This window comes from Volvox carteri, assembly GCF_000143455.1.
Source record: "Volvox carteri f. nagariensis unplaced genomic scaffold VOLCAscaffold_32, whole genome shotgun sequence".
Taxonomy (NCBI): Eukaryota; Viridiplantae; Chlorophyta; class Chlorophyceae; order Chlamydomonadales; family Volvocaceae; genus Volvox; species Volvox carteri.
The window spans coordinates 718225-737216 of record NW_003307575.1 but is presented as its reverse complement, the minus strand read 5'-3'; the positions used below and the strand labels follow the sequence as shown (position 1 = coordinate 737216).

The window sequence follows — 18992 nt, the reverse complement described above, 5'->3', positions numbered from 1 at the left end:
ATCATGCATGTCAGATCTGGAAAAAGCGTGTCACTTGCAGGTCTCACGCATCCAGGACTCCGCACCTGCAGGGTTTCGACCTGGGCTTCGAGGTGTGCCACTTTACTCTCGGCACATGTAGCTCGGGCCTGCATCTCATGAAGCTGGGAAGCATCCACCTGAGCAAGCGCGGAAAGGATAGACGAGGCCTCATTACTACATCACAGGTTGGCTACTGCCGGACCGCTGGGCAACGGGCGTCGGGCATGCTTTGTGCATCATTGGCACTCCTCGTACGGAACACCTTGGGTCCGAGGCCATGCATTCATGCATGCTGCGCCGACCATACCTGCCCGTCCAAGGCTGATGCAACCCGCTTCTCAATCTCAGCATCTTTAGCCATCGTAATTTCGGCGATGCGCTGCTCTGCAAGCTCCACATCTGCAGAAGGAACACCAAGGAGTGTTTGTCGCTTCAAGCTTCCGTCGCTTCAAGCAATGACAATCAGGAAAAACCGTAGCACTAAGGCTCATCTGAGGACCTGCACAGAGCGCCATTCCACAGCACCTCTCGTGCCCTACCTTTAGAGGCGAGATCCCTTGTCGCCGTCAGACGCTCCTGCAGGCATTAGCCAGGGCACGGGGATCACTCCAGCCGACAAAAATGCACGATTAAGATCCCGTCGCCTTCCAGCATCAAGCATTCGTGTAAGCTTGCTCATATAAGCCGCCGTAAAGGTTCGTCCTGGCCTGGATAGGCATTGCTTCCTCCCTACCTGGAGTTCTCGGATCTCCCGGATAAGCAGTTGCCGGTCCTGGTCATGCACCTCGGTTAGCTGCTCCCGCAGCGCAAACAGCGCCGAGGAGCCCTCCGCCCGAGCCTGCGTCAGCAGCAGCTCCGCCGCCGCCAATTGAGCCTACACCGCAAGGTCAGCCCATCGCACCTCCCATAGGACGCAGGCGTGTGGAAAAGGCCAATTGGATGTTGGCCAATCACGTCTGATCCCGTCCGGTTGCCACGTGTGCCAGTCTAGCCCTCGTATACTTTGGTCTTTCGACCACTCTAGAGCTGTACATTGTCAGGGCGACTGAAAGCGAGCGCCCAGCTTTGAGCGTTTCCATCAAGACAATCAGGCGAGTTTGTCCTCCCGATAGCGGTGCTTACCTGGAGCTCCTCGATGTCAGACTCACGCCGTTCGTATGCCTGTGAAAGGAAACCGGACGCCATTGGAGTTGGTCACAATGGGGTTAACCACACGTCTTTTGGGCGATGAAAACGGTTGGGTATTGAGGAGGGTTGACCCTGCGAGAGGTGTACATTGAATTCCAAAACGGAGTTGCACGCTGGATGGGAGATCACGGACATGCATGCTGATCAACGCCTTCAATTGGCAGGAAGGCAGTCGTCGGTTGTCGTACCTGCTTGGATCGCAGTGCCGCTTCCTGTAGGCGAAACACCTCATGTGACTGGGCCACAAGCTGGGCCGACAGGCGGGCCACCTCCATGCCCAGGCCGCCCACAACGGAAGGAGTGGCGGCTGCCGCTGCCGCTGCCGCCGCCGCAGCGGCGCCCGCGCTGCCCAATTCCATACCCCCTCCGCCAAGAGCTCCCGCAGCCGCACCACCGCTGCTCTGCTGCAAACGGACAAAGAAACCCAAGCTATCGTCTCATTCTGCATCTCACCCCACCTTCATCAACATTGGCACCCTTCAAGCAGGATACTGAAAACGGGCGCCCTACTAGTACTGGTAGCTAGCGTGCCTCAGGAGGAGCCTGTGAGAGCCCCAATCCTTGGATTTGAAGTATGGGTATTTGGTTCACACGATGATCGGACTGGATTCTACTTTCATACTCCAGGGGCTGAAGCATACCTTTTGACTAAGCAGCTGCTCTGTCATGTTGTCCGCGGCGCGCAGAGCAGCCTGGAAGCTGGCGGCCAGCTGCGCAGACGCGTCAGCACGGTGCTTGGCCGCCGCTAGGGATGCCATCAGCTGCGACTCCGACAGCTTCAGTGCACACACCTGCACTCGGACGTCCGGACACGCGTTCATCAGCCATCATGTCTCTCGGATGAATCCAACCATGTTGACACTCTTGATAAAATCAGCAGTCACAGCAACAGCAGGTCGATTCGTTGCACCATTGGCAAAGCGAAGGGAGGACCGCCGAAGGTGAAACGAATAGCACATATGAATGAAATTCAAGAAAATTCCGGAAGGGGATGCAAAGGCAGCCGCACCTCACGTGCCAGAGCCATGACCTTGTCACGGACGTCTGGCTTAAGGACCAGGCTGGCCACTTGCGCGTCGAAGTATTGTCGGATGGACAGGTCGCGCTGCGCTAGCGCCGCCTCGGCACCAAGATTAACCGCCTGTTGGGAAAACGAATGTTCCAGTAAAGTAACGCGCAGACCGACTACGCTATACAGCGCCAGGATCCAGCAAGCCGTCTCGGCGTTCTACAATTCCACCCTACCTACGTACCATCCAGCCCACACCAGCCTTACTACGTTGGCAGTAGGCAACTAGCATGTGGTCAGCAGAGGGAAGAGGCTACATGCAAGCATTTACCAAAAGTAGCATTTCAGGCAGCCTGGCTGTTGCACGATAGGCCCCCAAAGGCAAGCTCGGTCACCACCAAAGCCATGTCACACACATACACACACTCCACAAGATGAATACGGCGCGCCGGCTTTCGCACCTCCGTCGAGCCAGCAGCTTCCATTCCCGCTGCTGCAAGGCGGGCGAGCAGCTCCTTACGCTCCGAAGCCGCCATCGACACCTGGCGTTGCAGTGCAGCGGCTGCAGCACGGGCAGCGACCAAGGCAGCCTCCGCGCCGGCAGCCTACGTGAAAGGCAGGGCAAGATAAAGTGAAACGTTCTCCTCAGTGACCAGCGCTCGTTGTACCCAAAGTCTTAGCCGATGAGCAACAACCCACCTACCTGCGACGTCGCCACAACCAGCTTAGCCGTGGTCGCCTGCACGCGAGAGCAGGCAGGGAGAATTTAGCGAATATCTTAAGATCCCGGCATCCCTTGCGATGCGACTTTGCGATGCGACCATAAACGCAGTTAGTCAAACGTTACGCGGTTAAGCGGTTGTGGCCGGGACCGGCGTTTCATGCCTACCTGCAGACGTTCGTCCAGTGCCGACAACTGTTTGTCTTGCAAGGCAACTTGCTCTAGAGCGTGCACTGCGGCCTCCTCGCTGCGGCGGGACATGGCACGCTCCAGCTGCTGTACCCGTGCCTGTCAGGCCGGAAAGACGGAACAGATACGGGGGTACCTTTGAATGCAAAGGCCTCAGGCTGTTGAATTCCTGACCAGCACAGAAGAATGGCACCGGGGATTTAGGAACATGGTGGTGCACTTGGATGGATAAACTGCCCTCAAACGCAAACTGCCCACGCGCCTATGGGACAAGAGGTTGTAACCTAGAAGGACGTGGAGTGAAGAAGCCAGTTCTCAAGAGGGCGGGCCGGCAGGCGTAGTGGAGTCATGCATTACGATAAAGTCTTATGCATGGCCGAAACAACGCACAGGGACAAGGGTGCAAAGGGTGCCACCTACCTGTGCGACCTGCCACTCGCCCGTCCGCTGCTCCAGGGTCCACTGTAGCCTGTGCACCCGGGACCACGCCCAACGGCTCTCCGTGCGGTACAGCCGTGCATCAGTGGAGGCAGCCAGGAACTCCCGTTCCGATTCCAGCGCAAGCGCCTGAGCAACACAACATGAGAGTCCTCACAAGGTTGCCCGATCAGGCTCGCGCCGCACAGGTTGTGCATGCGGTACACGTATGCTACGTATAGTCGCACAGGGTCGCACAGTCGCTGTACAATGCTTTTGCAAACTGCGCCCAACGGTTACCATGGTGTCCCCCTCACCTTTAAACGCTGCATTGCGCTGATGACCCAGCTGCCAGTACAGTTCGGCAGCTCCGAGGGCGCCGCACTTGCTGAAGCGACGTCTTCCGTGCCGCCCGCAGCTGCAGCATTGGCTGCGACGGCGGGCTGCTGCTGCTGATGTTGGCTCCGCGATTCGACAAATGCAACCAGCTCATCTATAGAGGCCTGTCAGCATATAACGACATGTGCGACATATTACAGCATGTAACTGATGCAAGCTACCTCGTGCTCTAGGTTGATATGAGAAGCCCCGGCGGGCCCCCCTTTCCTCAATACAAGTCTCTAAAAATCCATACAATGGCGTGGCCTTGCTTTCATCGATTGCACAGTGCTTGAGATCATTAGCCTGGTCACCTGTCCACGCAACACACACACACACACACAAACGCATTCTCTCTGCCAAGTGCGCACCTGGAACCGCTCAAGACGAGCCGCCTGTGCGCTCGTCGCCGCAGCCGCGCTGCTCTCAGCCCGAGCCTGCCTCGTGGCAGCCGCCGATTCCTCCCGCTCCCTGTGAAACGTTAATGGGCGACACATTATCCATTCGGCCAAGTTTTCTTGGTGATCATCGCTGCTCCATTTGCAAGGGTACATGCAACCAGCCAGCACACTTGCGGAAGATGTGCTAACGCCCAGCATCAAGTCTGCGTCTGACAAGCAGGCGAGTCAGAGGCTACCAGCGCCGCAACGCACCTTGCCAGTTGGTCTGCGTGTCGTGACTGGCTGTCGTTGAGGGCCTTGCGCAAGGCCTCCACCTCGCCCTCCAGGAAAGTCACGCGCTGCTCCTTGTCGTCCAGCTCCCGTGCTGTCCGCAATGCAGCCGCGTCTCTGTCTCCAAAACGGTTTTTGCAATAGGGAGCACGGTAGGTGATTGATTTCATGCGGTCTTGGTGTGGACGTTTTGACGCGTTTCCGGCCGCGTTGCAGCTTTCGTATCAGGGCGCACTGTCCTAACCGCCTCACAAAAGGAAGGACAGGTTAAGTGACGCTAAGGAAGACGAGAGATGCGGCAACTAAACCGAAGCTTGCGACCCGTCGGAGACGATGAAGTATTGTGTGTGCATCAAGTAATGTGTGCTGCGAACGCATTACCTGCTCCGAAGGTCAGATCGGACAGCTGCCAGTTCCTGCTCAATCATCATGCGGTTCGACGCCGTCGTCGCCAGCTGCTGCTCCAATCGGGCCATCTGCTGGCTCAGCTCCGAAACCTCCAGCTGCAGCTGCTCCGCGCGGGAGCAGCTGGCCTCGACATCCGCCTTAGTTAGTGGTCATCGCGGTTTGATGAAGCGGCCGAGAGATTGTAATCCCGTGTACACGGCACGGGCGTATGTCCGGCTCAGATAGTCAACTGTGCCATTGCTTGGGAGGACAGTACAGGCTAGAATGTACCCTAAGCTATGCATGCGGCCGCGCCTGTGTGCATACCACGTACAAGGGACGGCAGTGCGTCACACATGCCACAGAATGATAGGCGGCTGCGATTTTGAGATTTTGTGGACTGAATATACCTTGGAGGACGTACGAGTAAACGCAACAACTCACCAACAGCCCTTGCGCCCGCTGCTCCGCGAGGCTTTCTTGGCTGATCAGTGCTGAGAGCTGTGCCGTCAATGACACGACGCGTTGCTCCCGCTCGCCAGGGTTGCCAGCCTGCAGACATCAAGGCCACCCAGAGGCTCCCAACTGAAGTTAGAGGGAGTTTGGTCCTACTCTTTGCGTACATCCTTTTCGGGAGGCTGGGAGGCGTACCTGCAGCACCTCTATTGTTTCCATCATGACGGTTAGCTGCGAGCGCCTTTCCTGCGCCTCCTGCTTTGCAAGTTCCGCAGCCCTGCAGGCAGTATTGCGTCAGGTTTTGAGGTCGACTAGCTACGGCGCCAGCACGGTATGCCCCATTTTCTGCAGTGAACCGGGCATGCGCCACCACTCGCGCACCTTCTTGCCTGCCGCGCGCCATCCTCAGATGCCCGCTTCTCCTCGCGGGCCTTAAGCCGCACTTGACGTACCTCCGTCGCCTGGGCATCGAGCTCCGACTGCGCAGCATGATTGCGGTGCATAATTCGTGAAACCACAGCAAGGCTTCTAAGAGGCTTAAATGTTATCCAATTTCATACTTAAGGGAGGGGGGGTTCCATCGAGTGGTTACTTTTGCCTTCTGTTCAGATCCAAAGCGCACGACGATACACAGTGAAATACTAGACGGAAATACGGAAAAAAAGCAACCCTACCCGAGCTTCAGCGAGTTCCGCTCGCAGGTTGCTCAGTTGCGTATCTAGCTCCCGTGCCCTCGACTCGGCTTCGTCCGCCGCCCTTTGAGCCTCCGCAGCACGACGGCTTAGGATCGCCACCTCCTTGCTCATGGCACCGCGGACCTGCGCATAGCAGATAGGGGCGGCATTGGGCGCCCTCCACATGCCAAAGCCTTGCTGCAAGGGTAGTTGGCCGGGCCGGGCGGGGCAGGACATATTTGGGGCCTATGGTCATCGCGCTCCATAGCTCTTGCCTTACCTCAACTGCCTTGCGAGTGGCCGCCTCCTCCTTGGCCCCGATGTCCCTTTCGCACGCCGCCAGGCGCTCACAAGCGGCGTCAACCTCCCTAGTTTTCTCTGCCAGCTGCTGCTGCAAGCGCACCAACTCGAGCTCACAGGAGGACCTTTCGTCCCTGCGGAAACATACATGCCATACAGGGCTTTAAGTAAGGCCTGCCCAGGTGAAATGTACACAGCGCACAGCTCCTATCACTAGGTGCGTCGACGGGCTTGCCCAGTGCATGCGAATGATAGGTAGATGGCACAGGAAGCCGAGGCAGGGTGACAACTGCGAACACATGGCAGGCCGTATACTTGCGTACCCATGGGCTTTGGCACTGCCACACAACCTGCCTGCAAGCACGAAGCTCGGCTTCCGTGGCACCCAGCCGACGCTGCACTTCCGCGTACTGTACATGAAGGTGCTGCTTGGGGTCAGGCATCGCCTGTTCACGGAGGTTATCAGATTGGATGTATCAGAGCCTGTGGCTAGTGGTGTAGTGAACCGTGATGGCCCTTAGTACATCGGGACTTCGGTCGATGGGACACATAACCTAAGCAGTAAAAAAAACTGCTTAGGAGCGTTCTCTCCCCGGTAAGGGAAGAGGGTAAAACGCTAGTCCCTCCCTGAATAATCTACAGCAGCCGTGCAGTAGCTGAAGCGTACCTGCTTCAGCGCGTTGACCTCCGTTTGTAAATCCGCTGCCTCTGCTTGAGCCCGCTCGGCTACGTCCACGAGCCTTGCGATGACCTGGATACGAATTGGAAACTTGCCCTCAGCATTTGCCAGACTCCTTGCTGCTATGCTTGTTCTGCACGTTTGGCCGCTTCAATGTAAATCTTATGGTAGCGCAACAGTAACGCACCTGCTGCCGGCGGGCCAGCTCAATAGCCTGTTGCTCAAGCCGCGCCTCCACTTCTTGGTCTAGGCTGAACCCGCCGTTAATGGCGCCCCCGGCGCTCGCGCCGCGTCCACCCGTTGCACCTGCCGTAACAAATTGGCAAAGAAGCGCCCAAGGTGTGGTACGAGCGAGATGCGAGTGATGAGACCGAGGGCGTCCCGTAACCATCTCAGGCCCTGCTGGGCCAGCCCCTCAACCCATCCCTGAAAGCTCGCTGCAACCTGGATTGCTTACAGCCCTTGCAGTGTCCTCCCCGGGGTTCCCCACGGATGCACAATTGGTCATGAATGTGGGGGTAAGCAATGTGCACCGACAATCCTTATGGCTCTACTCCAATAAAAGGAATCACTATGTATGATTCCTTCATTCATTTATTATTATGTATGATCCCTTCATTCATTTTCCTTCATTCATTTATTACTAATGGTGGTTCCTTCTAATACGTATACCTGATCCTGCTCGGCCGAGGCGCGCATGACATTCGAAGCCTTACCGGTTTGCGTCGTTTCTGTTGCGCCAATCCCCGCCAGCATCCCACCGTAGACGCGCGCCTCCCGCAGAGCCTCTTCGCAGTCCCGGAGCTGCAGCCTGCAGGTATTACAATTGGGGATACAGGATACAGGTATTAAGGGTCCAATAAGTCAACGGAAGAGTGTCCAACTTCAGCGAGGCAGAGCAACGGAAACGACAAACACCTGAGGAAAACATGCGTTGCCTGGATTACAGACCGCGGACGCCAAACCTAGAAAACAGCAGAACCTGAACAGCAGAACCCCGAAAACAACACATCAACGGTAGCAGGGTGTCGGATGGCCACCTTACCTGAGCTCGGCCGCCTGGGCATTGGCCCGTTGGGCGGCCTGCTGCACTAGCCCCAGTTCCGAGCGCAAGCGTGACTCCCGCCGAGCCGCCGCGTCCGCGTCTGCAAGCGACCGCGCCATAGCTTGCGTTGCGTCGCCGCCGCGGGCACTGAGCCGTGAGACGGCCTCCTCCAAGTTTCGGATCCGCAGAGCGCCCTCCTCGCGGGCTGTCCGCAGCTGTAACTCACAGGCGCAAGTCAAACTTCTTATAGTAGAACATGACGCCCATGGTCAGTGCAACTTGGCGATGCATGTGTAGGGCCGCATGGCCCGCAGCACAAATGCGTATCTATTTCTACTTAACATAAGCACTTAGCCTTAATAAACCATTCATACAGCGATTTGCGCGCTTTGCCGCGGCAGGAAGTCATGTGTCGATATTGGTTGTTGGCCATAGTTGTCTACAGTCCAATCGTCTTTGCGGAGAGATTTGTCGAAGGATCCCCTGCCACCGTCTCACCTCAGCTTCGAGCCGTTCACGTTCCCATTCCGACTCCCGCCGCACACGTGAAGCCTCCTCGGCCGCGTCCGCAGCTGCCTTCAGTGCTGCTAAGAGACGGTCCTGCATTACAGCCACCGCCGTTTCCGCTGTTTCTACCGCCTTTTCTAGCTCTCGCTCGCGGCTGAGGACAGCACCGGAGCTGGCAGCGACGTGCTGATGCTGGGCGCCGAGACCCCCGAAACCGACCGGGCCACCATGAGTCGAGGCGCCCATGTAAGCCGGGTTCATCTCCGTCATCATAGGGCGCGCGCTTCCGTCCTTGCCATCCTCGGCGGCCATGGATACCATAGGCATGTACTCTGGTCCCAACAGCACTTGCAGTACCTAAGCAGGCACAGGGGTAATGGCTTGGAACGAAAACACTGTCGCATCGCAGAGCTGTGAAGGACCTCATTGGGACCTCATTGCAACACGTTACAAGTTCCGCACACAAGTGCGGGTGTGTCCGTAAAAGCCGGGGGGCCCATGCACGTTGTATTGGTATTGATGCGGGTGGACAACAGGAGGACAAGATAATGCCTACCAAGCGCGGGGATGTGACGGAGCAGACAGCTTTACCTCGGGCTGTGTTGCAGCCAGGTGGGAAGCAAGGCGGTGGAGGCGCTCCTGGAGAGCCCCAATCTCGGATGTGTGTAGCTCCTACACAACACAACATCATAAATCGAAGTGTGTATGCAAGGCAATGACCGTACGAATTGCAAGTCTGTATTGTACCATCAATGCAGCACATGACTGGTGACGTAAATGGGCTGTCCTGAGCGTAGCGTTGCGGGAACTACCAACCTGGAGTTGCCCTAACTTCGCCTTTGCAGCATCCACCTCCGCACGTGCGATCTGCGCCACCACAAGCACGTTCAGCGCATGGGATGGGGTGAAGTATGTCTCTAGGCGGCTTTTACTCTTCATTAGCACAGCCATTCTACCGCAACGATCATCACTTGCTAGCTTATGGAAACCCGAGGCTGTGGTCGATAAGTTCACGCGGCGATGGTAGGCCAAGAATAGCGTGAGCCGGAAGCCTATGTTGCGCAAAGGGCCAGCCGTGGCACATCGGGACCAAGTCCACGCCATGCCTGACCCCTGCGTTGTAGCCATGGCAACGCAGAGAGACATGATCGTGATCCCTCAGGTGGCACCGTGGTTCAGAGGCCTCGCGGCCCCTACCTGCTCTGCCTGTACCAGGTCGCTGATCCGGCTGTTCAGCCTGGCAGCTGCGGCGCGCGCGCTTGCAAGCTCCTGCTGTAGGCGCTGCTGTTCCAATGCGGATCCCACCATGCTGCGTTGCGCGGCCTCCAGCTCCTGCTCGCCTGTACAGGAAGTGGTAACAAGAGTCGAGGACAGAACGCCAAACAGCGTAGTAACTTAAATCGGCGGTGTGTGTCTGTGCATTGCTCCATCCACAGCGCAAGACATTATAATTGCGTTCTGTCGCAGCCGCGGCCACAGCACTTTTCCCACCGGCTGCGGGACGGCGTCGAGCAGGGTCTCATGTCACGGAGCAACCAAAGGCTACGGGCTTGCTGCAATAAGGAACCGTTTGTAGTTTAATCCGTCCGTCGACATAACAAACGGAAAGCTACGTGTACGTGTCTCAGCTGTACGAAACCTGGAAAAGCGCGCCAAACAGTATGAAACCTGGCACAACCCAACACACAACCCATCACCATGGGCTTTGAGTTGTTACCCTAGCATTACATCCTGTAATCTGACCCACTTAATTGACACAAGTCTGCAGCCCCGGTGGCTTACCCTTGCCGGCAGTCGTTTGTGCCACCGCCGCGCGCACCTCCATCAATGCAAGCCGCTCTTCTGCAGCGCGCCTCGCAACTTCATTCCTGGCCAGCTGCTTCCTCAAAGTCTCAATGACAGCCTCCTGTGTATCATCGCACATCGATTCACGTTCTAGAGACCGTGAGCGGCCCCGGGAGGCCTGACGTGCGTGCTGCTGCTTTTGCTGCTGCCATCCCCGGGTCGGGGATTCAGGAGCTTCTGAGGCGTGCGACTCGGACTGTTGCGAGGGCAACGACGCAGCTGACGTGGCAGCACCTGCTTTTGGCTCTCGGCCACCTGGGGCTGTTTCCAGCACGCCACTAGATGAGCCTAGCCTCGTGCCGCTCGCCGCACCAAGCCGCACCCTAAGGACCTCAACCTGCGATGTCAACTCTGCCACCTCCATGTCGCGCTCCGAAACCAGCGTGCGCAGGCGACCCAGCTCAATCTGCTCCCATGCGCGCTCTGCATGTTACATCAGCCGGGTAGCGGTCATGTCGGAAAGATTGTAGCCTTGCTGTGTGCTTATCGCCGAATTTCATTTCGAGAGCCCAAGGGCCATCACGGTTTGTGACCAGACGCGGTGGATGGATTAGGGGCAGCTTTGGGCTCCCGCCGGGCTGATACGCACCTTTCGCGGACTGGGTTGAAGCCGACAGCTGCAGCTGTAGTGGGTTTCAACTTTCAAAGTATCAAAGTTCGCGGACTCGCGGGCATCCCCCAACTTGGAATTTGTGAGGAGAGGGCCTGAAGGTTAGCATGGGCTGGATGGATACGCGCTGCCGTATATATATGTGCTTTAATAGGGCCAAAATGAACCTCCCAGCTGCCGCACCTGAGCCGCCCATGCCCTGGGTCTCGACCCCGGCTGCGCTTGTCGCTGCAGCAGATGTTTGCACTTTTGAAAGCTCCATCATCAGGTCCGAAGTTTTCGTTTCCAGTGCAGCCACCTAAGCACGGGCGCGAACAGCACGTGCGAAGGGGGTCACGCTTACAAGGCAGCCAGATTTCTTCGTATACAGCAACGGGCTGCAGCGGCTGACGCATAGCACGTGCTTTGACCGTCAATCAAGCAGGGCTAAGGGCATAGGCTTTCCTCGAACGGCAAAAGTAGGACCATTTTTGCCTTGGGTTGGCGTGGCCCACCTGTTGGTGATGCTCGTCAGCTTGTCGGTGCATCATCTCGGCACGCTGCTGCAGCAGGGCGCTCGCAGACCGGAGCTCCTGAAGCAACGACAAATTGCAGGATGAAAAGACAACAGAAAGTGAGCAAGACCTGAAATCCTCTCTATGCACCTCTTGAAAAGGTAAAACAGCATAAACCGACCTGCGCCGCCACACAGTCTAGCATGGCATGACAGATCGAGCGCCTTCTCTTCGCCGGAGGTATTATCGAGTTACTGCGCTTTGCCCGCCTCGTAGGGACAAAGCATTTCCTAGGCCTGGCATGGTTGTCATCGACACCTCTTACCTCCGGCCCGGTAAAGCCCATGCCCACGTGCTCCTCACGGCGCTGCATCCTTTGAAAGGCCTCAGCCTTGTCTGCGCGGGCTTCGGCCTCCGAAGCACGTTGCTCTGCATCTGCCAGCCGGCGCTCCGCCTCCGCTACACGTGCCACCGCCGCCACGGCGCGTTCCTGCGCTGCCGCTACCTCAGCGTTGAGAAATTGGCCTGCCGCCAGGCGAGATTCAAGATCCGCCTAAGCAAGCAGGGAACGCGAGATGCGGAATGCCGTTGTCAATTGTAAGCACATGTCAATTACGTGATCTTGACTACCTTGCGTGACACGACACTGCCGGGTATGTTTACGATATCAGGTCCTGTGGCCTCCAGCGACTACGCCGGCGACTGCCTTCAGAGGGTGATATTTTGTTCAGTGCCTTCAGAGAGTGCTATGCTGTTACGAAGCAAACCAAGCAACAGCGAGGGGCAGCGTCAGTATCTTGGTTGTGCGGGCATGGCCGGGGTGGGTGAGTGCCCGTGTGTGCTTCCATGAGGTTCTCAGGGTCAGGGCCCCGCAAGGAGAAGCTAAGGCAATTCCCGCAACGCCCTGGGAGATTCCAGATCCCCTTGATTTCGCAGGTGCACAATGTTTACAAGACTAGTACGTAAGCGTAATCGCAACCATAAGTTGCAATCTGTGTTCAACGGCCGAAATACGAGGACAGCCCGGAACCATGGCATCCTCGACACGGCATCCTTGAACAATAATAAGTCACATCCTTTTGAGTCACATCTTTTTGAGTCACACCCTTTTGAGTCACATCCTTTTGAGTCACATACCAAGTTATGCAATCAATGCATGAATTCCGTGCTGCAGGTTGTTGAGGGCAGTAAGCGACGGACATGCGGCAACCAGCTACCTCGTCAGGTTCCATGATGTCCGTCTCAGCCGGTGAGCCGGTGAGTACGGCTGGGCAGGAGAAAGAACTTACGATGATGCTATCGGCTCGCTGCCTCTCACGCTGGGCCGTCTCCACAAGGGCTTCTTTCTGCTGCACCAAGTTCAAGACCTGCAGGGCGCAGGCAGGACACGGGGCGGTGTGTTAAATTCCCTTGTGAGGAAGAAGTAAGTGGGGCGTCGATCATGGATGATGAATGGTCAGCGGGAACAATATATAGCAAGCGTCCACGGCGCCGGGCCCGGCAGACTCAGTGTGGCTATCTTCCGTGATAGGGACAAGGAACCCCTGCCATTTCCCCCGCCTGAAGTTGGCCAAAACGTGGCTGTTTAGCGCGATTTCGTCGGCCTGAAAGTTACCTAGGCTACAGTCCGTAGACAAACTTGAACTAGGGCATTCAGCATTGTCAAGTTACAAGCACGTATCGTACGTGTAACATGACTTGCATGTGTAAGAGCTTAACAAGAGCCAGGAAAGAAGGCACCCTAGGGCTCGAAATCCGAAGGATAAAGCAATCAGGGGAGATCTTCTGAAGCTGCTCCTGTTATCTTAGATTGCCACGCTGCCCGGCCTGGCACCCTGGCTTCAAGAACCCCGAATGGCACCGGCACAGGATGAACATGTGCTGAGACATGGAACCAGCACACCTTGTGAAGTAAGTCTGGTGATAGGACTGGATAACAAAGGAACTACTAGTAGGTAGAGTGGCAATTCTACCTTGGTACTTCTGCTTCTCACGCAAGTTGGGAAAACCAGCCACATACGTGCGTGACACATGTCGCAGCCCTACGCCCAAAGAAACTAAGCTCCTACCTTTGAGTCAGCCACGCTGAGGCGCTCCTGCAGCTCTGCCACTTGCGAGCAAAGGTCCCCATTCTCTTGCTGTAGCTGATCGATCTGCTCCTCCAGCTCCTTGATCTGCACATCCTTGCTCATGAGCAGCTCCAATGCCTGTCAGCGTCGGTAGGCATGTGCAGGATCACGGAGTCGTGTCGAAAACGCCTTCCAATGTTGGAAAAATCTTCACCCATTTCAGCATGCTGGACTGGCGCCGCTACATTAGGCCCCACCATGACAGAGGTGCACTGGACTGGTCGGTGTGCCCCAGCGGACAACAGCTAGTCTTTATACATCCTCGACGATTCTGCACATAGCTGGCTCAGAACCGCAGGAACCTTTAAACTGATAAGGGCGGTTGGTGTCGCAGGGTGTTGCCCTTACCTCGTTACGCAGTGCAGGCCGCACTCTTGCCGCACCTACCTTACGGTTTCGTTCCTCCTGCAGAGCCTGTTCACGCATAACGGCTGCGTCAACCGCTCGTGTTACGTCTGGTTGTCGGGACTGCAGCTCGAGCTGCAGCCGGCGGAGCGCCACAGCCTCTTCCCGGCTGGTCGCCAGCTCTGCTTCTGCATTAGCTAAGCGCGCCAGCAGCGAATCACGCTCCTGGATCAGCTTGCTCGCATCCTCAGCTCCAATGGCGGCATGATAGTCTGCATTCAGCACATTAGGGTAAAACTTGCATGTAAATGTAAGGTAAAACTTGCATGTAAATGTGTAGGGAAGACCAGGTTAGGGGCCGTGTACATTCCGTCATCAGTGCCGTGCCACGATGCAATATTGAGACCTTGCACATGCACATGGCCGCATGCACTTCAACAGTGCCAAAGGCGTTTTCACAGACATGCGGTACGGCATGGCACCGCGAACGACAGGGGAACAAGACATCACAGACATCTGCTTACTTGTTATGGCCATGTCCCATGTGCACGTCCCCGAGCGTAATGGCCACAGGACCACCGCTACAAAATGCACTGCATCCACTAACCTGAAGGAGCTGTTGTGTTCAGCTTTAGCTGTGCCTGGGCCGCCTGCGGTCAAGGCGCGCCATTGACGTGCAACAAATACAAGCATATATTTAACGACCGGACATTGGCAGCTTATTCCGTCAAGAACTTGACCCCAAGTGCTTCAAGGGCCACTCGTATGCCCTGTCCAGTACTGACAGATACATCTCCATCCCCATCGCTCTCCAACCATTACAATAGTGGAGCCCTCCTTACATCCCCCGGTAAATAGGTGCCCCGTCGGGGGAAAACATGAGGATTGCCGTAAATAGGGGTAGTAATTGGGAATGGCCTCCCATGGCAGCCGGTGCTCGACAATTCCCCACACGTGCAGCTTGCCTTATCACGACTAGGACGAGCCGCATGCCATCCGCTTGCACTTGGCACGTGGGAGTGTTGAGTCCCTGGATGCCGAGGCGCAGCGGCGTCTTGCGCAATCGGAGAATCCGGTGATGCCAACCTTGGCGCCTGCTCTGAGGAGCATGAGGGGCGCTGGTCTTCTGCCCTCAGATGCGCATCCTGGCCGCGCCGAGGGGCAGAAACGCAGCTGGAGTCTTGACATTTGCCCTGGCGCACAACAGCGTTCAGTGTCCTCAGAGTGTGATGGAGCAGACAAACGGGCATGGCGGGCAGCCAATGAAGTGCCGGCAGGAAACCGCATATGCGGGCTCACAGCCAGCGCCCCTCATGCTCCTCAGAGCAGGCACCAAGATTGGCATCACCGGATTCTTCGATTGCACAAGACGCCGCTGCGCCTCGGCATCCAGGGACTCAACACTCCCACGTGCCAAGTGCAAGCGGATGGCATGCGGCTCGTCCTAGTCGTGATAAGGCAAGCTGCACGTGTGGGGCGATGTGTGCCTGATGCGTGTGATGCAACCCATGGGTTTTGCCGCAGCAGTCAGCACATGCTAGAGACTCGATCCGCGGCACAGCCCTCCTAACCAGACCAGGGAGAACCCAGGGAACTCAAAAACTTAGTTCAAAGCACGCAAGTCCACATCCACATTGCACTCTCTGCAACTTTGTGGTGATATCATGGCCCTTCTAACCTCGAGGAATTGGTGGTCCACTTCAGAGGGCAGCTCTGAAAGCCCAAGCCTGTCCTCCTGCTTGAGCTGCGGCCCAAATTGCTGCTCAAGCATTAGCGCGTTGCTCGAGTCATCGTACATAGAAAGCTGGTATGGCTTGGTAGATTTACTGTCTGACTGGTGCACGCCTTCCGTCCTACGATTTAGATGGACATGCGGCGCCCGAGACCATTTGCACGACACATGAGCAATTAGCCATGAAAAGAACCAGCAATCCTACAGCAGAGCAGTAATGCCGCCCGTCCGTACTGCTTCGGTACCCGCACTAAGAGCACCAAACCCGCCTGGGGCCCGGGAGGGGAAATGGGTCGTCGGTATACTAGTTTAAGATGCACAAACCAGCCATGCTGCATCATGCATGCCAAGGAAAATATGAGTCAGGGTGTGCCCTCGGCCACTACATCTCCTTCAGGCCGCAGCATCACCCATACGTCTTCACGAGCCCGCTGCAAAGAATATCAGCTTCATGAAACCCAGCAGTATTCAGCCCAGTGTCGGGAGCAGTCTTGCCGATTTGTGCATCTTAACCCAATTCACCGACGACCCATTTTAGCAACTATGCTTTACACACCTATCGGGACTTGCCCCTGCCTCCAGCAGGCGGCTGTGCACCTGAACGTTATGGATGGCGGTAGACGGTCCAGGCTTTACCCGGGGGCCCTGATCCGCTTCAGGCAACAACCAAAATGTTGCATAGAACTTCTGGTCGAAGTGAGACCCCTGCGGGTGATGAACATGGGGAATCGAGACACCTTGGGTCTCATCGGGGATACCTCGTGCGCGCGTCGGCTGCCTCATCTGAGCGACCTGGCACAAGGTGTATCTGGCCGTGCAACATCATACCTTAATATGGAAGACGTCCCTCTGCCCTTGCTCCACAGCTTTCTGGCGCTGTGCGAAGCGTAATACCTTTAGCCTAACTTCAATTGACGCCGTCTCCCCACCTCTTAGCCGTAGGAAGGTCGGCAGGACTGTGTAGCGTTCATTGCTGCCAGGCTTCACAGAAAGCTCCACAGGGCCCCGCAGCGTATTCGTTATTCGCAAGGTTTGGGAGTATATCTGTATACCATATTTTAACAAATAAGCAATGCCTCAAAAAGTAAGTGAAGCCCCTGCTTCATGTGCCGACCTGCGACAGTTTCACGTCGCGATAAAAGAGCTCCTCCGGCTCCAAGAGCACAAATGTTGTAGCTGCCATTTTTGGCCCGTGGGTGTATGCTAAGGCGGCATTTACCTCCACTGCTCTTTGCCTGTGGTCCTAAGAGGACCAGCTGTACGTCTTACGGTCAACAATCTCATCGAAATGGATATTGTTTCCAGTGAAGCAGATGTGAAAGATCTGAAAGATGGCAAAAACCGTGTGCCAAACCTCTGTCGATGATCTGTTCCAATTTTTCAATTCCACGTCGTACACAAGCTTGTCCATATCCATGATACATCGTTCCTCCCGCCAGACATGTGCATACATAAAAACTTTACTGCATGAATTCGCATAATGCCTTCCGCCACATCGCCACACCTCTTCACGTGGGCAATGCCGATGGGTGGATGGTTGACGTCAGCGGTGTTCGACAGCATCAAATAATGTACTCGATACCTCTCCTTCAGACGCGGCTGATAGGTCAATGCAACAAGGCACAAACATTCACAGGAACAGGCAACGTGCCCTTCACAGGAACAGGCAACATGCCCTACACATTCACAGGAACAAGCAACATGCCCTACCCAGTGAAACCTCTACACCATACCTGAGCACAAAAGCGAGCCACCTCACTCGGTGCCCTAACCAGAACGCCAGGAGGTAGGCCCAGAACTAGTATTGTACGCCAAGTTTGCGGTAATCCATCTTAACGCACAACGTATACATAAAGAATAACAGCAAGCAACAAAAAATATCAGATCAGAACAGCACGTCAGATGCGCCGTTGTGCATGGTGTTGCGTTCGTGTTACCTGCTGTACGACATGTGCCCTATCACGTCTTGTCGGGTTATTCGTCTGACCGTTCTGGTCGTGCTTCTGAACCTCTCCTTTTCCCCATTGCGCGGCCGAGAGGCTCCGAAGGCGGTGTGTAGAAGGTGAGCGGGAGGCTTGGTGGGGTGTCGGGATAGTTGGTGGGGTGGTGGTGCACTGTGCTGTACATGATTTATAGCGTGTGACTGTGTACGTGTGTACTGCAATTGTTGTGCCAATTTGTGTACGGCGGGGCCTGGCGGTGTTGCCAAAGGCGGAGGGGCCCCCGGGTCCGGGGGCGGCGGAGGCGAATCCATTTCGGAACTGGTATGGCGGCGGATGATGATATGGTGGGCATGGATGGACACGGCGGTTAGCCCTTTTGATCCGGCCCCTGAGGGCAGTTCTCGGTTCTAGCCTCACAGAGGTCGACGTATAACACTTGAAAATGTCAACCCGAGTTGTGGCGGAGATGGGTTGGGGACTGCATCGACTGGTTGCAGTACGACATATAAGGCCCTCCGGAATTCCATCAGTCCACATCCCATATGGCAGCCCTTGAGGCCTCGGCTCATATTGGGCGGTTTGCAGGTACGGGGGACGCACCCCACGACCATGTAACACACACAAACACATCCCATATCCGTTTATATGACCCATGTTGTTGTACCGATCGTACCATCGAACCGGTTGCGCCATCGCCGTGTCGTACTCCAGCCAGATCTTAACCGAGAAACTGCGGAGGCCTGTGTCTCCTCCGAAACCATCCTTCTCCCTCTCAATCCCGTGCCTGGCTCTCTATCGCCCGTTTTTTTTCTGAGGAGCAGAGGGCTGAGTGTAGTAGCTGGTACACAGTACGGCTCTACAAATACGCGCGAAGCGCGACCACCAGCATCTCGAGAGGCCTTTTCAGCGGCCAGCTACTACACTGAGTGCCGCAACAATGGGCTGGGTGACGTAGCATCGCAACGCTTTGTTCGTCTTGCCAAACATGCATGTTTACAACTGATTATTTCCACTTGATTATGCATCTGCCACACGAGATCCAAACATGCGAAAAGTAGCCCCCCAACTGTGAGAGTTTGGCGGGATTTATCCCTGATGGTGAGGAGGACATGATGGCTAATTGGGGGAGGGGGCCCCTCGTTCGCCGAAACCACCGCCGCGCGCTGCTGCTGCAAGCAGCAAAAGTTTGTGTAGCCGATCGTAACCGTTATGCGATGAGGTCGCATTGACCGTTCTCGTCCAAATGGAATTC

General features: G+C 56.1%; 1 protein-coding gene across 1 annotated transcript in view; it reads right to left on the bottom strand.

Annotated features, from left to right (window-relative positions):
* The window catches only part of VOLCADRAFT_118169 (uncharacterized protein), a gene marked incomplete at both ends in the record, with an annotated part of 29726 nt that extends 12746 nt beyond the window's left edge, over window positions 1–16980 (bottom strand). The window contains 44 exons of the mRNA XM_002952763.1: window positions 66–158; window positions 329–420; window positions 561–597; window positions 755–895; window positions 1144–1182; window positions 1398–1613; window positions 1851–2000; window positions 2219–2350; window positions 2680–2823; window positions 2922–2957; window positions 3108–3227; window positions 3549–3695; window positions 3863–4048; window positions 4295–4394; window positions 4577–4711; window positions 4976–5139; window positions 5426–5533; window positions 5633–5714; window positions 5819–5916; window positions 6112–6255; window positions 6392–6502; window positions 6735–6857; window positions 7079–7162; window positions 7278–7396; window positions 7807–7901; window positions 8136–8350; window positions 8634–8834; window positions 9234–9314; window positions 9459–9509; window positions 9840–9982; window positions 10134–10136; window positions 10425–10548; window positions 10810–10910; window positions 11281–11395; window positions 11592–11669; window positions 11917–12144; window positions 12881–12958; window positions 13661–13798; window positions 14108–14337; window positions 14673–14715; window positions 15744–15918; window positions 16354–16502; window positions 16626–16790; window positions 16912–16980. Of these exons, the coding sequence (XP_002952809.1) occupies window positions 66–158; window positions 329–420; window positions 561–597; window positions 755–895; window positions 1144–1182; window positions 1398–1613; window positions 1851–2000; window positions 2219–2350; window positions 2680–2823; window positions 2922–2957; window positions 3108–3227; window positions 3549–3695; window positions 3863–4048; window positions 4295–4394; window positions 4577–4711; window positions 4976–5139; window positions 5426–5533; window positions 5633–5714; window positions 5819–5916; window positions 6112–6255; window positions 6392–6502; window positions 6735–6857; window positions 7079–7162; window positions 7278–7396; window positions 7807–7901; window positions 8136–8350; window positions 8634–8834; window positions 9234–9314; window positions 9459–9509; window positions 9840–9982; window positions 10134–10136; window positions 10425–10548; window positions 10810–10910; window positions 11281–11395; window positions 11592–11669; window positions 11917–12144; window positions 12881–12958; window positions 13661–13798; window positions 14108–14337; window positions 14673–14715; window positions 15744–15918; window positions 16354–16502; window positions 16626–16790; window positions 16912–16980 (5283 nt within the window). The remainder of the gene's footprint in view (window positions 1–65; window positions 159–328; window positions 421–560; window positions 598–754; window positions 896–1143; window positions 1183–1397; window positions 1614–1850; window positions 2001–2218; window positions 2351–2679; window positions 2824–2921; window positions 2958–3107; window positions 3228–3548; window positions 3696–3862; window positions 4049–4294; window positions 4395–4576; window positions 4712–4975; window positions 5140–5425; window positions 5534–5632; window positions 5715–5818; window positions 5917–6111; window positions 6256–6391; window positions 6503–6734; window positions 6858–7078; window positions 7163–7277; window positions 7397–7806; window positions 7902–8135; window positions 8351–8633; window positions 8835–9233; window positions 9315–9458; window positions 9510–9839; window positions 9983–10133; window positions 10137–10424; window positions 10549–10809; window positions 10911–11280; window positions 11396–11591; window positions 11670–11916; window positions 12145–12880; window positions 12959–13660; window positions 13799–14107; window positions 14338–14672; window positions 14716–15743; window positions 15919–16353; window positions 16503–16625; window positions 16791–16911) is intronic.
* Window positions 16981–18992: the final 2012 nt, after the last annotated feature.